Source organism: Camelus ferus, chromosome 5, assembly GCF_009834535.1.
Source record: "Camelus ferus isolate YT-003-E chromosome 5, BCGSAC_Cfer_1.0, whole genome shotgun sequence".
NCBI lineage: Eukaryota > Metazoa > Chordata > Mammalia > Artiodactyla > Camelidae > Camelus > Camelus ferus.
The window spans coordinates 58,952,851-58,971,357 of record NC_045700.1 but is presented as its reverse complement, the minus strand read 5'-3'; the positions used below and the strand labels follow the sequence as shown (position 1 = coordinate 58,971,357).

The following is an 18,507-nucleotide window of genomic DNA, read 5'->3' as shown; positions in this document are numbered from 1 at the left end:
ATTTTTAAAACAGTTTTATCTCTCAATGAGTTGCTCTTCCTAGAATAAACAGGTTTACGTGAGAAAAAAAATACTAGACTTTTCTATTAGGAAAGTTCTATTAGGTTGTTCTTTCAAGTAGTCTCTCTTTCTCTGGAGTGTCGATTTGAATAAGTTGGTTGTGTTAAGCTACAAAGTTAAGTAAAAATTCACATAATCAACTTTAAAGCCACATTATACAACAGAGAGTCTTTTTTTTAAAATCATCATTCAGTAAACGTTACACTGTGAGATATTACATTTTAATCTTTTTCAATAGAAAGGTTTTCTAAGGAACTGACTTGGAGCCTTCCACATTTATCAGATGCCTTTTCATTATTCTTTTCCATTTTTGCAATTCTGGATCCAAATTGCATGGCCCGTTTCGGCAGAACAGCAGAGGTTGTCAGACCAAGTTCCACTGCTGCAAGACGCAAAATTAGTTTTTCACCAATTCCACGGGGTAAAGTCAAATCTGCCTTTTCCCAAATTGGTAGGGAATTTAGGAAGGAAACAACATTTTCATCCAGGAAAGGAAATCTAAAATAAAAAGTATAACCACTATTAAAAAAAAAATCAATCTGTTGTGATTATTTCTTTTGTATTTTATTTAATATGTTAAAATTCACAGTATAAATTAATTCTTGATGGCACTATTTTTCTAAATTAAAAAATTCTAGCTATTTACCCAATTTTACAGCTAAAATTTAATCACACTAAAAAGTATTTCACAACACCTGAGTAGTTTTAATACATATGCTAAAAGATAAATTCTCAAATTTTTTCACAAGATATCTTTGGGGATGCCCTGAAGACAGCATGGTCTTCAGTCAATTATTCAATCTGTGTGTGCTCTTTACATGTCAAAAGATACTGAATTTAGGGATACAAAACCAATATAGAAGAGCTGTATTATCCTGAACTTGTGAAACATTCACTTACGGTAAAACTTTATGGCATCAAAATTGTTTAGTCACATTTAAATTGATTAAATGGTGACAAATAGGCATAACAGAACAAAATATTAGATCAAAAAAGATATCTTTCTGCCTTTTTGGCTCCCCTAATTTCCTACCAAATTCTGTTCTTTTTTCATTTAAAATACTCTAATCCCTTCCCCTGCCCCACAATTCCTTAAAATGCAGTACAGTTACACTAGTGTTTCTATTTCCCTACATTTTATTCTAGCTTAACTAGAGAGAGCAAAAATGGCAAAGGCATTTTTTTATAAAAATGAATTAACTGTAAAAGCAAATTTAAAGAGAAGCTAATCAATAGATTACTGTTAATATGTATGCCCAAATCCATAAGTTGGTTTAGATCTAGCCCCTATAATGGTTTTTGTTAAATCACAATTCTGTATTAGCTGTATGTTTTAAACATTCTTCTGATCCATTTTTACCCAAGGGTATCATATGGAGGTCTTTAGAAATGTTATTGCTTTTACTGAATAAAATAAATTCCCTTTTCTCTGATCTAGCTGAAATAGTGGACTGAATTTCTCTTTCTCTCCCATACACATACACTCTTCAAAAGGAAAACATTTTACACACTCTGTATTGTGGCATTGTGTATTTCCTTATAATGAAATTTTGAAAATTATGACAGAATAATGACCTCGTAGTCAAAGTTTTACACATGGCAGAACTGGCAACACAGGAATGACAACCATGTAAAGGCAATCATGGTTCAGTGGGAGGCAGGAAAGACTGGAGTAGAGACAGGAACAGTGAAGTCTGCGAGCTGGTGCATGATGCTGTTCCCACTCCCACAAAGCTTATCTGGACTCCTTGTTCTTGCATGCTTGCACCCTTGTAGTAAAACTACCACTTAATAAATTAACTGACTTGAACAAATTTCTGCTTTTTATAATTAAGTGACACATCTTTTATCCTTAATGCTTTAAAAAACTATATTCAAACACTTGTTTACTATCATCAGAAATAGGTTGTAGGTAAACATAAACCCCTAAGGTTACAAAAGAATATATACATGAAAGTGCCTGATTTCTGAAAGTTTTAGGTAATCTGCAACATGTGACAAAATTGTGTTCAAAAAACATATTACAGAGGGGAATCTAGGATTGAAACTACCGTTTAAATCAACGTGAATCTATACAGGCATACCTTGTTGTATTGTGCTTCACAGATACTGCCGTTTGTGTGTGTGTGTGCGTGCGTGTGTATGGCAGGCTGCGTTGAGCAAGTCTATCAGTGGTGCCATTTTTCCAATATCATTTGCTCACTTTGTGTCTCTGTGTCACATTTTGGAAATTCTTGCAATATTTCAAACTTTTTCAGTATTATCATATTTGTTATGGTGATATGTGATCAGTGATCTTAATGTTACCTCTGTGATTGCTTTTTTTTAATTAAGGTATATATACATTTTGGGGGTACATAATGCTATTGCATACTTAATAGACTACAGTTTGTGTAATATGACTTTTGTATGCACAGGGAAACCAAAAACTTCATGTGAGTTGCTTTACTGCAGTGGTCTGGGACTGAAGCCTGCAGCATCGTGCCCAGGAACGCCTGTACATGCAGAAATGACTCTAGAGGCGAGGCCAGGGTCTCTCACACTGGAGGAGAAAGCTTGGGAGGAGGACTACGCCCTTACTGGGAGGGAAGCAAACATTTAAAACCAAACAAAGCCCTTTAAATACTTTCTCTCAGTATTTCACTATCTCAGTTTTACAGTCTTTCTCATTGTAGTCTTAAAAGCAATCACGTCATTATATCATCTATGAAAATTACTGAAAAGTCATTTATTTCTTGGAGGATGAGTTCTGGCCCTTCTTCAGCTTTGCTTCTCACTGACTGACTGACTGACTGAAATATAAAGCCAAGATATTGCTGCTACTGTTATTCATTTGAACGGTCTCCAGAAAAAAAGGAATCTAAAATCTCCTTTTACAGCTTTTACAAAATTACCCACTCGCCCTCAGATAGATAACAGTTACCTTGCTTCTTTTCCATGATCGCCAATAACTCTGTCATCACGACCAAGATTTCTGGAAGAAATTCGACCGAGTTCCATCGCAATTTCCTTATTCAGTCCTTCCAACCCGTGTGTCTGAACGCGGGCACGATGGCGAGAATAACCTGCGAGTTGCTCATCTGCACCAATTCCAGTAAGAACTACCTACAAAGGTTTAAAGAAATTCATATAATAGTGTTACCTACTGTACAGTCAGGAAAGCAACTAAGATAAAGGCAAAGCTTAAAAAAATCATAATCCCAAAGATAACATTTTCAGAGAAAAACCACAAGGCAAAGCCATAAAATAAAAAAATGCCCAGTTTTTAAAAAGTCATATATATTGTGCTATAGTTTAAGTGCAACTGAAACATGCTATAGTCTTGCGACTTAAATGCTGAAAGATTTAAGCGTCAAAATTCAGTCTCAGAAGTGGTGAGCCCAGTGCTGTGTCCTACCTTGGCAGCGCTCTGGTATGGTTTTGCTTCATCCTGGGTCACTAACCAACCGGCTCCTCTAGAAGCAAACCAGACTGCACAGCCAATGCTATCATCCAGCACCGTATCCAGGGGATGAACTAGGTGGGATATTCGAGTTCTCCTCAATTTTTGAAGTTCTTCCAGAGAAACATTAATTTCGACAAAATTCCAAATCCGGGAAGGACTGGCAGCTTGTAGTTCCTTTAGCCCTGCTCTTCCTGTGATTCGATCTGGTACATTGAATTGTTCACCGGGACTAGCAGCAGAAGCAGCAGTGACATTTTCAGAGCATTCTTCAGAAGGTATTTCACAATGATCTTTCTGTCTTCTCCCTTTTTTGTTAAAACTAGTTGGTGTGGTCTTTTCTTTAGTCATGAAGGCCACATTAAGAAGATCAATTGGCTCATTGAAAGGAATATGACGGTCAGCGAGGGCTGCAATAACCATGGAGTCTATACCCCCAGAAAACAGGATCGCAACATTTGCTTTCCTCTCACTAGTTTTCAAAACTTCACTTGATGTCAGGTTTTCGTCTCTGGGTAAACACAAGACACGTCTACTGACTGCAACAGTCAGGACATCAATGAACTGCTGAACTACTTTCTTCATGCATCCATTGGTAAGAAAGACCTGAAGGGTCTCTCTTGTTGGTGGGATGCTAGAAATGCTACTGCAATGGACCCCAAGTGGGGCAGTGTGGCAACATTGTATTTAAAGGAATGACAGGTTCTTTAAGATAAAGTTTGGCTTCATTTGCTACCACCGATACAAATGTTGGCAAGTCTGCTGAAATATGAGTCAGACTATTGACACATTCTTTGATAACATTCTCCTTAGAGTTATGTTTCCAAGGATACAATTTTAAGACAACAGATTTGGAAATGGAAGTAGACTTGAGATCAATTCTGAAAATTCCAGATGCTGGAACTTCTTGCCACTGATTGGCCACTCCAGATGTTTGGGAACCAACTGAAGAGAGGCAGAAACTCTTGCCCAAATTACCAAAATGCCAAAGCAAGCTACGACGACCAAAAAAATCCCTACCAAACCATAAAGAATGACTAGATGCTTGATAATATATAAAAGACCAAGGACCTTGGACTTCTGACAAGAGTGACAAAATATCAGATTCATTCTCACAAGAGGAAAGATAATTAAACATTATTTGAGTATCATTTTCTTCAGCTTCAACTTTTATTCCACTAAAGACTTCTCCATTCCAGAGGAATACATTGCCTCTTTCATCTTCCACAGGCTGGGCAGTCAATACACCTCTTAAGTGAAGGACATGACCAGAAAATAAACACTCGTAGTTAACATTAGACTTTAACAGCTGTTTACTGCTATTGGGGCCTCGACGTTTAAGATTACACAGTAAATCCTCTTTCAAATCTTCACCAAAATGCTCAACAGAAAAGCTTACAGCACAACAAATGCCACACATTGTGATGTGAAATCAAGTTGACTATTTCTTGACTTTGGTTTTTTCTGAGTTTTCTATTTCTTGGTATTCTTTTCTCAGCTCATCCAGTATACCTGTGGGGGAGGGGAGAAGAAATATTGAGTGAAATAAAAATTCTTGGACCTTTACCTAGTAATTCATAGGGCAAAACAAGCTATTTACCAAGATCACACCATTTGAGTACATGCACTGTGTTAGTTCAAATAATAATTTACAACAGGCTTCTAATGAAGAATGTTTATCTTTTAGAAACCAGCTTCTGTTCGTTAAATGCTTAGTTTAACTCAGGCACCGAACTACGCACTTTATAAATATGTACCATTTTATTTAAACCCCACAAGACTTGGTGGCTCAATGTGATTCACTCAACATCACAAAGGTAGAAAGTGGTAGAACAGTATTTCATACCTAGATCTGTCTAAAACTCGAAAGCTTATGTTAATAATTATTGCTTTCTAACGTATCTCATTAAAAATTTTTTTCCCTATATACTCATCTTTGGAAGGCTAACTTGAGGAAAACCAAACCACTGCATTAATTTTATTAATAGGTATAACACCATCCAATCTTCAGATATATATATATATATGAACATTCAGATATAGACAGTATAATTTAGACTCTACCATGAATTTCTACAGAAAGACCACAAAAGAATTTCTGTGCATTACCATATAATATACCAAAAAAACTTACTTTTGCTTTCAGAAAGCATTTCTGTTCGGTCTGCAAGAAAGAATATGTTGCTGTTCTGTTGCTGCCTATATACTTTCTGCAAAACATAATTTAGGCTAATATCATGATTTGATCTAAAAAGCAGATGTCAAAACTGAACCCTATTCTTGAAGTTCGGTAACATACATTTAGAATAATACCTTAGCAAATACAGATAAACAAACAAAAGTCACCCATTATCCTACTGTCTAGAAGCTGCTACTGCTAACACTGAAGTAAAACTCTTTTTTTCTCTGCATATACTATAATACCACTTTCCTTTAATAATATTACAGTTTATTTGGTCAGTACTCAAGTTTAGACACTTAGGGTGTTGCCAACTTTTCACTATTATAAATCAATGTGATGAAGGCTTTGTAGCTAAATTTTTGTGCACTCTCATGATTCTCTCCTAAGTATCAATTCCTATAAATAGAACTGTTGGGTCAAAGAGTAATAGTTTTAAAGCTTTGATGCTTTCTGCCAATTTTCCCTCTAGAAAGTCTGTATCAGTCGTATCTTCAATATTCCACAAAAGACAGTATCAGAAATGTCTAACCTGTCAGTTATCAAAATACTCTTTAAAAAGCTTTAAAGGGCTCAAATCATTTCTTCCTTAACTTTAAAATGTCATTTTTGGCAGTATAATTACACACGAAGCAGTAGCTTACTTGTTTATGAATACATTAATGGAAATGGCATTAAATGACCAGGTTAATGATTTGGATGCTTGATGTAAAAAAATGTGGAGGGGGAGAAGCATTTGTCTTTTTTGTTTTTTCAACTATTATACACATTCACTTTGTCTTTTTTGTTTTTTCAACTATTATACACATTCACTTAAAGGAATAGCTTCCTGCCTTCTCAATACATTTAAAGTTAATTTACTTCAAAAGAAAACACCAAATTCAGGTATAAAATAAATACCATTAGTAGTCATTTGGTACAAAGGTAATGTCAATTGCATATGATGGGGAAAAGGTATTAACTATGATTATTATATAGATATTTGTATATAATAAATATATAAAATCTTGGACACTCTTTGCTTTTTGCAACTTAACTAAGAAGGTGTTGTAATCTTGTAAATTTTGACATAAATGTAATATAAATCTTATATGTAGTTCTTGTAACTTTTTTGTATAGTTAATAAGATATAATCAAACCCTTTGGCATACTATTCAGAATAACTCTAATAACTCACCCTGTTCTTCTTCAGGTTAGAAAGTTCATCCACGACAACTTTTTGTTCTTTAATCTGTTGAAATAAAGAAAACTTTCTTAAATCAAAGGTTATCAAAGTATGCTCAATGAGGGACCTTTAAAATTAAAGAGCTGGGATAAGGGGTGATAATGTACTGACTGTCCGAATGGGCAGTCTGTGAATACATAGATTCTTTTCAACAGCAGTCTGTGGTGAGTGCAGGTGGAGGAAATTTGGAGGAAGAAACAGTGATTGCACTTGTTAAGTGTCAGTTGGCCCACTGAGCCCAGACAGGGAGTTGGTGTTGGTAACCAGTATACATATTCATGCAAGAGCCATAGTTACTAAATAACATTTTTACCTTTTACTTAAAATAGACAATATCAAAAAAAAGACAATATGCACCAAACATAATACCAATTTTTCAATGATTTAAGTTATATTTTAGCTTTTTCAAAATAGTAAATGGAATGAGGAGCGGGCTAGTCTCCCCACTTCTCATCCCCACCAGGTACTTTTCATGATTTAACTAAATGGTGCAGCCAGACATTCAGAACAAGCAAGTAGTACTAAATGCTCTATCTGGAGCAGTGTGACCTATCACTTTCCATCTTTGCTTTATTCCTCTTTGTATCTCAAAGGCTAGCACACAGCTGACACTGTGGAATTAGGTCTTACTTTTTATTAATAGGAGCTGTCGCAATTAAGTGGAAATTACGTTTCTTTGAAACTCTTTTCAGTAAAGGTAGTTATCTTGTGAACATGATTGATTACAGTATTACTAGTGGCTCTAAAAGCAGATTAAAATCTTTGTTCTACCTCTCACAGGGATCTGTCATATATCAGCATAAGTCACCTGCTATGGTAGTAACTAGAGTGGGCTGTATGGTTTGAAAATTCACCTCCTACAGGTATGTACCCTTCCATCTCTCCAACTGACAGTGTAGTATCTGACTAGACTGAGTTGAATTCCAAGACTGAATTTGTACAACTTTCTTGAGACTTGTTATTCATCAGAGCTTTCCCATTCATTTTATGAATGGTAGACACACAGGTCAGTTTAGTTCTTCAGACAAGGACACTGTGACAGAGGGACCACAGACATACCAAACATGCCACCTGTTAATTTGGGACAGAACCAAAGTAGCACTTAGGGCACCTACTACTTGAAAAGGTTATAGCCATCTTCATCTTCAAGATATTTTAAAGGTTTTGTCTATTTATGTCGATTAAGATTTATATTGATTTTCTTCTCTTGGGGGTGGACGTGGTGGGGAGTAGAAAAGTGATAGATACGTGTTTTAGGATCATTGCGCTGGCTATAGCGAAGAATAGACAGGAAGAAGGTAACAATGGATGAGGAGAGACCAGTTGGGAAATGTTTGAAGCGTTCCTGATGGTAGATAAACAAAAGTGGCTGGCTGTGGAAGTTAAGAGTGTATATGGAGATAAAAGGACATATTTGAAATAGGGTTCAAAAGTAAAACTGGTAAGACTTCGTGATGGACATAAAGGTTGGCTCCCAGTTTACTGGCATGGACAACTGGATGGATGATGGTGACATTTTCTGAGATGGAGAATACTTGCAGCAGATCTAGGGTAAGTGATATTTCTAAAAGTAAAAAACAAAAACAAAAACCCAACCAAACCTCCGCCCCACTGCCACCTGGGTCTAATCTCGGGGCAAATTTCACGGTCTCTCTTTAACTGGAGCTGTCAAAGCAGCCGGGCAAAGCGGAGACCGGACCGCGCGCCCGCTTGGATCTTCGCGGACGAGCAGCGCCCTGTTCCGAGCCTGGAGCCTTGTCACCTCGTCCCACACTCACCTTGCTGCTAAGATCTTCCTTGTGCGGGGTCGAGATGTCGGCAGGGACCAGCCCAGGCACCGTCCTCGGGTCGCGCACCCCGGCTGGGCATCTCCACGGAGCACCAGAAACCCAGGACGTGAAAAGCGCCCCAACAGCTCTTGCCCCCAGCCTCAGCGCGGGCGCGCTCCCAGGGTCTCCACCCCTTCCGTGAGCCCCGCCAATGGCGTCTGCGCGCTCCCTGGAACGCCTGCGCAGTCCAGGTCGGGCCAGGGAGCAGTTGCGTGCGTGCGCACTGATGCTTAGGGAATCACGTGAGCAGAGCCTGGCTGTGGAGTCTGAGAGGTTCCCGAACCGTCCCCTAGCGGAGGCGATGTTGAAACGCTCTTGTGGTTTCTTCAACCCGCTGGCATCCCATAGTCTGTGAGTTATATGCGCCTCCCAGTGGTAAATATAAAGAATAGAAGCACAGTTGAACTACCGCTTAATATTTATTATCTACGCAAGAATATGAAGCTTGGCACAGATTTAAGATACATTGTTGGCAATGGAACTGTACAGACTAGGTAAGGTTTTTGTTAACTGGTTATTAGAGTTAAAAAATAAATTCAGGATTCCCAGTTAAATATGAATTTCAGATAAATGAATAATTTTTTAGTATAAATGTGTCCCGTGTAATATTTGCAATACCACACTCCTCTGAGAAAAATTATCCAAAACTTGAAAGTAGACAAGAGAGTAACAGATGTTCTTTCATAGCTTTTCAGGGCTTGATTTTTTTATTGACTGAACTGTTTTAGAATTCTGTAGGGGCAGAGGTTAACTTGTGAATTTTGGCAGAGATGCAAATAATTTCTATCTGGTGGGCCAGATAACCTAGGTTGTGACATTAATCAGTTTTGCATCTAACTCTGCAATCCTAACGTTTCTTTATTAATATATGTCTAGTTCCTCATAAACTCTTTGAATTAGTTTTAATATCTTACTTGTTCCCTCATTAGTTAATGAGTTGAATAAAACTTTGAATATGTTCATTTTATATTTGCACAAGAGACATGATTTTCTGTTTTTGAAATCCAAAGTGGTTATAGAACTAAGGTTACTGTCTATTTTTCCTTTTTACTGATTAAAATAGTTTTTGTTTCTGTTTTATGCATGGCTAAGTTATTCCACAGTTGATAGCAATGATTGGGAATTTGGTTTTATGGTCTAGCCGTTCGGTGATGGTTGGATACTGGAGATCGAGTCTGTTGGATAATGGAGACCTAGTCTCTATTAGAAGTGAGATGACAAACAATCCAGTTTTTTGGTCTTTCCTTTGTCCTTTATGAGCTCAAATTGATTAAGAATTTTGTGCTCACTGGAATGGAGAGCAGCTTTTTGAGGTCTGGACTGGTAAGTTTTTGTGTTTCTGATTTTACATTCAACCTGGGATTGAGGTTGTATAACTGAAGTTATAAGCTCTCTGTGTGTCTTCATCCATAATTTGTAACAGCCTTTATATCTTGCTAAGTAAATGTAAAATGTTTTCATACTCTGGAGGGTTTTAATAAATTCCATTGTAATGTCTCAAAGGAGCTCTGTTTTGATTGTTCTATGAACATACGCATGCACTTGCATAAATACCCAAATTTACAAAAAAGCCCAGAATTTCTAATATATTAAATGTGCTAACCTTAAAAAGTAAAGTTCTTCTTACAAAAACTTCTAGATTAGAAGTATTTGAAGAATCCAAATTATAGTTAAGAGTCTTTGAAGAAATCAAGCTGGATTAATCATTTTGGTTTGAGAAAAAAAGGCAATGATATGCCTTTTCTTTGAGTTTTCAATGTTAAGTAAAATACATGTACATTTTTTAATGACATTCTGATTTGTTTTATCATGAAGAGATTAGCTAATCTGAATTTCCTAATTATTCGTTCTTATATTGATTTACTCATGATGTAAGGTAGCATTATTGCCAGAGACTTTGTTTATGAAAAATGTTAACTTGTGTTCACTAAAATGAGTAATTTAGGCATACTTTTTATTTTATATCAACAGTAATTATGTTTTGTGCTATGTAAGTTTAAACATAATTGCAACATCTTTAGGTAATTTAAAACCCTAAGATAATATTAAATTGAATTAATGAATGATTAATCATTAGATAGCTAGATTATTTATTTTAAAAGTTGAATATTGGAACATTGATTTAAAAACATAGTTTTAAGTTTATATGCTTTTGCTTCTCACTTTTATATGCCATAGAATGGCTGTCCTCTTGGGCCATGTTAATGTACATGCTCATTTTTGCCACTTTGAGAAGGTGTAAATGGAATGTGTGTGGCTGTAGGCAGTTGTGTTGTGTGCAGTTATGAACTTTGTTCACATGCTAAAAAGCTTACATATAACAGTTCTCAATTATGTACCTCCACATTTCTTTATAAAATAGAAGTTATTAAATTGGTTAAAAGTTGTAATTAATATGGGTGGCTAAGACCACATTAAGGGTAGGAGTAATAGAGAATGCAAGATAATGAAATGAGTCTTGTTTTGCGAAGGAAAAAGTTTAGTTCTAAAGTGTCCCTTTGTTCAGAATATGGAAGAGCACAGTGAAAGACAAAACTTGAGGCAGTATAGCAAGTTGGGGAAGGTTTGATGATGAAAGTGGATTTTATTTGCCTTGGTTTGTAATACCTGGCCCTGAAAAGAAACTATGAAATATGTTAAAATTTTGACAGTACATTCAGATTTGAAGTCTTATTCACCAGATAATTATTTTTGAATCACTAGATAATTATTTTTTGAAAACATGACTTCCAAATATTATATTAATTAAAAACTAAAATTTGGCATTCTCTTAACGCACCTCCTGGCTCCATTCCCCCAAACCTCTAGAGTTCACTGTAGTTGATCTGGTAGGAACCTAGGAACACACCCCTCCTGACACATGGGATGTCATTTTAATTAGTGTTTGGAGGTGATGGTGAGGCTTACCTGTAAAGCTAAAGAGACTGAGCTTACCAGTCTATTAGTCTTTTTGGCACCCCACCTTCTGTGGCAGTGTCTGGCAGAGTGGGAGCTCTGTTTAATTTCTGGATTGACTCTCACCCACCATTGTTTCTGTACTGAGTGGCCAGAAACACTGCTGATTTGTCTACAGATGTTCATCTCCCTTTGGGGGTGGATTGGGGATGGGTTGTTTCTTATGGCTCTGCCTGGTTCTGATGTTTCTCGTAAGTTAGAGGGCACCCAAGATGACATAATACTAAACAATATGGTGATAGTCATATTAATAGGGTGATGAAATGTTTTAAAAGTTCTTTCACATTTTGTCTTATTTTTTCATTTATCCCCAGTTGCTTCTGTCTTCCCCCTCAGCTGCTGTAACTCCTGTGTTGCTTGAAGTCACACTTTAGGGTTACTTGGCATCATTTGTCTTACCTGATTGGTTTAGGGCTGCCTATCTGGAGCCCACAGTACAACTAGGCTGTTCTTCCTTCTTTCGTGGGTCTTTCACTTAAGTCCGTTGCTGTTGTGTCCCTTCCTTATAGGTTAATTTCCTATTTATGAGTGATATGTATACTCTTCCTCTGATGCTACGTTCTTGATATATTTCACTGGGTTTAGTAATATATAGTTCAATATTGACTATTTTATAAAAGTGATGTGTATGATTAGCTTGACTTCCAAGGTTTTGAATAAATAATACCCCAAACACTGTTTTTCCTTGCTTTCTCAGTATAATATAACACAGATTTAAGGTATGTGGGGACACTTGTGGTTGTCACAATATTTGGATGGTCCTGTTAACTCTGATAGGGTAGAACTAACTGGGAGCTAAGTGAAGGGAGACAGACTGAGCCACAGACTCCAAGAAGCCTGGACTAGCCGGACAAAGCGCATTCTCAGCCAGCAGACGGCACCAGGAATGTGTGGGTAAGAACACTGGACGGGCTCTAGACCAAGTAGCAAGGAGGTGAAATCAAGGGAGCGGTAATATTGCCATCTCAGTAGGTGATTTGCATCAGGAATTCTGTCAGGAGCTGATGGAACCTGAGATATTGGACTAGATTTTGGGCTCTAGGATCTGAAAAGGGGGCTACTGGGTCTTTATCACACAGTCATTGACGGGAAGTGCAGGGACTTAATCCTAATAAGGAAATGAGCGCATCATGCTGGTCTTGGTCCCTCAAGGCAAATAGCTGAGTCTCCCTCCAAGCACTGGTCTGGAGATGAGCAAACCTTTACTACCTCAGGGAAGATTGGTTCTGAAGCTTTGCTTCAGCTGTGGAATGTGGAGATCAGGTGCTCCTGGATCCTACAGACATGACTTTGTGGCTCTTTCGCAGGTTGGGGACTCAGGGCCCTGCAAGTGAGTGCCTCTCTAAATTTTCCAGCCTAGGTACCCCATATACCAGACCCTAGTCTCAGCCCTGCTCTTACACCAACTGGATTTGAAGGCTTCATTATTGGTGGGTCTATCTTACAATGGAGCGCTCAGTGTGGCTTGTGAATGACACCAGTGAAAGATGCTTCTTACGCTGCCCTGTCTAGTGTATCTTTACGTATCTGACAGCTGTGTAAAAGGTTGATCAGAATTAGCTTCTTCTGTAACGTTTGCCAGGCAGGTGCCATGGTCCACCTACTTTCCCAAAGACTGAGGACATGTTTAAAAAGTTTTGGTGTACATTATTAGAGAAGCAAAATTAAACATAACCATCTCTGTGAGTCAGATTGCAGTAAATGACTCAGTCACAGTTATGAAATATTTAACTTCTGAAAAGTTGCCAATAGTGATTAGGCATTTACTATTACCAAATTTGCATTTCCATGGTTTTATAACATATGGGACTGTGTCCAGATGAGTGAATCAACAAAAACAAAATCTAAAGGATATGTGGCTGTACCTCTCGATGACTTTATGGTGACATTGAGTGTGCAGGGAAGGCTGAGATTAAATTCTGAATGATCAAACCCATACCTATTGCTGGTTGAATGTCATCAGTGTAGGTGGCTGCCACTATGGTTGAATTTGTGTGGTTGAGGCCTCTTGAAAGAAGAGGCATGAATGGCTTTTGCAGAAGAAACAATGTTTGTATACATCAACAACCGAGAGAGAAAGTGAGAGAGTAGGTGGGATGTTGGACAGCTAGAACTCTTGGGAGATTATTTTGTTAAAAAACTGGAAATTATGATTATACCACTGGTACTAATATTTGAAATAATTGTGATTTTACTTAGAGTCAGGGAAATGAAAACAAAACATAACTAGATAGAGAGTTCTCCACGAATATAAACCTATAATTGGGTTTTCTTCTTCAAGGTACATAGTTTAATTAAAATGTTTAGTTCAATGATTTAAATAAACTTTTATCCAGGCATAAACATTTCTATCATGAGACTACAAGACTCTGAATCTGTTTTTCCATTTATTCTGTTAAGGAATTATTTTATTCATAAATTTTATTTTTAATATAAAATATTTTATGAATTTTCTAAGCATAGTAAATAAAACATTATATCCCTTGTGATACTTGAAGAATGTTACCTATTAAGGGAAGAACCAGAAGGGAACTGGTGGGAAAAAGGTGTCCTTACTGGGAACTAAATACACCTGAAACCAGCTATCTGAAGCTGGTGTGATATTTTATAGCCTTTTATTAGAGTGATAAGCTCTGTTTCTTTTTTTTCCTCTTGCTCTTTTTTTTTTTAAATTGAGGTATAATTGACTTACAGTATTATATTAGTTTCAGGTGTACAAAATAGTGATTTGATATTTTCATATATTGCAAAATGATCACCATGATAAGTTGAGTTACCATCTGTCACCAAAGTTATTACAATATTATTGACTACATTTCTGTGCTGTACATTACATCCCCATGACTATTTATTTTATAATTGAAAGTTTGTACCTCTTAATCTCTCTACTTATTTCCTGCATCTCCACCCCACACCCCCTTGTATCTATGAGTCTGCTGCTGTTTTGTTATGTTTGTTTTGTGGTTTAGATTTCACATATAAATGAGATTATACAGTATTTGTCTTTCTCTGTCTGATTTATTTCACTTAGGATAATACCCTTTGGGTCCATCCATGTTGCAAATGGCAAGATTTCATTCTTTTTTATGGCTGAGTAGTATTCCATTATATATATATATCTACCACATCTTCTTTATTCATTCTTCTATTGATGGACACTTAGGTTGCTTCCATACCTTGGCTGTTGTAAATAATGCTGCAGTCAACATAGGAGTGCATACATTTTTTTGAATTAGTGTTTTTGTTTTCTTTGGGAAAATACCCAGAAGTAGAATAGCTGAATTGTACTGGTAGTTCTGTTTCTAATTTTTTGAGCAACCTCCATGCTGTTTTTTATAGTGGCTGTACCAATTTAATTCCCATGAACAGTGCATGAAGATTCTCTTTGTATTCTTGCCAACATTTGTTATTTGTTGTCTTTTTGATAAGAACCATTCTGACAGATATGAGGTGGTATCTCATTGTGGTTTTGATGTGCATTTCCTTGATGATTAGTGACAGTGAGGATCTTTTCATGTGTCCATGTGTCTGTGAGCCATCTGTATATCTTCTTTGGAAAAATGTCTGTTCATATCCTCTGCCTGTTTTTCACTCAGGTTGTTTGCTTGTTTTGTTTTGTTTTTTGATATTGAGTTATATGTGTCCTTTGCATATTTTGGATATTAGTCATTTATCAGACATACTGTTTTGATATATCCTCTCCCATTCAGTAGGCTACTTTTTTGTTTTGTTGATGGTTTCCTTCACTGTGAAAAAGCTTTTCAATTTTATTAGGTCCTATTCATTTATTTTTGCTTTTGTTTCCCTTGCCTGAGGAGACAGATCCAAAAAAATATTGCTAAGCCCGTACTGTCTATGTTTTCTTCTAGGAGTTTTATAGTTTCAAGTGTTACATTTAAGCCTTTAATCCATTTTGAGGTTTTATTGGTTTTGTGTTTTTTGTGGTTTTTTTTCGGTATGTTGTATGAGAAAGTAATCCAGTTTGGTTCTTTTGCATGTAGCTCTCCAGCTTTCCCAACAGGATTTATTGAAGCTCTGCTTCTGAACTCTACAGTATCTCAGATTTTTTTCTTTACTCTTTATGCCTAGCTGTTTTTATCCTAAAATTTAAATTTTTGATCAAAGGGCCTTATGAAATTTACATAATCCCTATTGATAAAGTAAATAAAATGCATCTGCAGCAACAAAAATTTCATAACATTCCATTGTTTCCTCCTCCATGTAATTAGGATATTATTCTACACCCCAGGAAAAGTAAATTCTATTCTAAAAAAATGTGAAATCCTAACTTCTAAATCTGAGATAGTTCTAATTCACTGTGTTACCTTGAGCAGATTTCAAGAGTGCTATGCCTCAGTTATTATCTGCAAAATAAGGGTAATAATAAGCACCTACATTAGAAGAATATTATGATGCCCCTAAAGGATTACTTCAACACATCTAGGATAAAAAGAAGAAACATAAATTGACATTGAAATTCCCTTGGATATGAAATACTCAAACAGAAGTTATTAATAAACTTCCCAGGAATCAGAGTTTTAAAAGCTTTTCTATAACTGGAGACCCAGTTCATCTCTGAGGACACTGGCTTGCATGTCTCCCAGAAAAACAATTTTTATAACATGTCTATAATATAATATATTTAATATAATGTATAATATATGTCAAGCATTCCAATTGATTATTGGTAGTATAAAGAAATATGTTTGATTTAGAGATTGATCTCATATCTTATAACCTTACTAAACTCACTTATTAGTTCTAGTAACTTTTTTGTAAATACTTCAAGCTTTTCTATGCAGAAAAATATTTGTCTTTGAATAGGCAGTTCTTCTGTGCCTCCTTCCCCTTCACTCCTCCCTTCCTCCCTTCCTCCTTTTTTGCCTTTCTCTCTTTTCCTCTCTTTCTTTCTCCCAGTTCGTGAAGATTACAGATGACATATGGAAATGTGTACTGTAATAATATCTGCCTATTCTTGGTGACTGATGGTGTAGAAACAATATTATAATCTCCTATTCCCACATCACTTTGAAAAGAGACATAAATCAGAAGTAGAAATTTTCCTTTAAGAGAAGGATTAACCATAGTTAAACTAAGAAGCAACCCCATGGGCCTTTAGTTTATCCAGTGCAAAAAAGTTGTTCCTGCTCTGAAATATTTGCAGGAACTTCTGGATTATAAAACTTGTCACTGGACTATTTGTGACTACAATCATAAATCTCCACTCATTTTACTACATTTGCATTGACTACACTCTGATCTTCTGGGTTTCACTCTCCCTAAGCTTCCTGACACTCTAGTCTGTTGTTATGATGAATTAGCTTGATTGCTTTCTGAATGTTAAACTGGTCTTATATTCCTGGGATAAACTCCACTTGGTTATGATGTATTTTAATGCTTTTTTTTTTCCAGATTCAATTTGCTAGTATTTTGTTGAGAATTTTTACATCTGGCCTCATGAGAACTGCTGGACTGCAGCTTTATTTTGTTGCAGTGTATTTTTTTTTTTCTTCTTCTGATTTTGGCATCAGGGTAATGCTCTCCTCAGAAAATCAGTTGGGAAGTGTTCCTTCCTAACTATATTTGGAAGAGTTTTTGTAGAGTTAATATTATTTCTTCTATTAATACTATGTAAAATTTGCCAGTGAAGGAATTGGTGCCTGGAGTTTTTGTTGTTGTTGTTGGATAGCTTAAAAAAACTGTTATTTTGATTTCTGTAATAGTTACAGGGCTGGTCAAGTCATATGTTTCTTTCTGAGCTTTATCTGTGTCTTTCAAGGAGTTCATCCCTCAGCTGGACTGCACCATACGAATGGTTTGCTCAGACTTTACTGTAAGCACCAATGGCTGTGAACTTCCCTGCATTGATGACTCTCAGAGGTTCTATACTCTCACGCTTTTAGCACTTCATTGAAAATTTTAGCTGAATTCTTCCTCTTGGCTTGTATGGCATCTAGTGGAGTCTGTCCCCTATAAGGAGTGCTTGTGTCTTGATCACTGAAGGCTCTTGACTTTCCTTATATTTTGGCTTAGTTGGTTGCCCTGTGAACTCAGTTCTCTGATGTGTTCAAGAAAAGTTTTGATTTTGCAGATCATTCATTTTTTGTTGTTGTTGCTGTAAGTGGGAGTGGTATTTTCTTTCAGGCTTTCTGCAACCTAGATGAAAGCTTGAAGTCTAATGATCATTTTAAAAAAATGATTCTATTTAAATTTTACATATAAACCAACATTTATGTGTGTGTGTGTGTGTATATACATATATATATATATATATATATATATATATATATATATATATATATATATATATATATATATATATTCATATCCCCTTTCTTCTTTTAGATGAATGATGATATACTAGACATACTTTCCTTCACTTTAATTTTTTTTTATCTAGTGTTATATCCTGGAGAGGATTTCACAATGGTGTAAAGAGTACGTATTTGTTTCTTTCTGCAGCTGCCCAGTCAGCACCATCAGGTGCCATCCCTCAGTTGGTTCGGTCATCCTTCTATTTCAGGATGTTTGGGCTGTTTCCATCCTTTGCTTTTACAAGGAGTTCTGCATACATCATTTCTTATTATTCTGGTTCCTACACTTCACTTCTATATTTAATACCTTTTTATATGCTTAATACAACATTTTTGCTGCATTTAATATGGCTATGTTTTGTGCTGCTTTGCACCCAGAAACCCATCCATTCCTTCTTCATGAGTTTGATTCCTAAGCCAGAGGTTCCTACACTTTTTTAGTCCATAGAACCCTTAATGTCTCCGCAACTTTTTCATGGTCCCTGACGCCAAAAACAAAAACC

General features: G+C 36.3%; 2 protein-coding genes across 2 annotated transcripts; both read right to left on the bottom strand.

Annotated features, from left to right (window-relative positions):
- Positions 1-230: 230 nt before the first annotated feature.
- ASNSD1 (asparagine synthetase domain containing 1) lies at positions 231-4,955 on the bottom strand. The gene is given in 4 exon segments (XM_032479907.1): positions 231-558; positions 2,984-3,165; positions 3,458-4,171; positions 4,173-4,955. Coding segments are annotated over 4 exon segments (1,923 nt in total). The 5' UTR covers positions 4,923-4,955; the 3' UTR covers positions 231-281.
- Positions 3,812-8,775, bottom strand: ASDURF (ASNSD1 upstream reading frame). Its single transcript, XM_032479914.1, is given in 5 exon segments — positions 3,812-5,014; positions 5,637-5,712; positions 6,859-6,912; positions 8,685-8,738; positions 8,740-8,775. Coding segments are annotated over 5 exon segments (291 nt in total). The 3' UTR covers positions 3,812-4,943.
- Between the last annotated feature and the right edge of the window lie 9,732 nt (positions 8,776-18,507).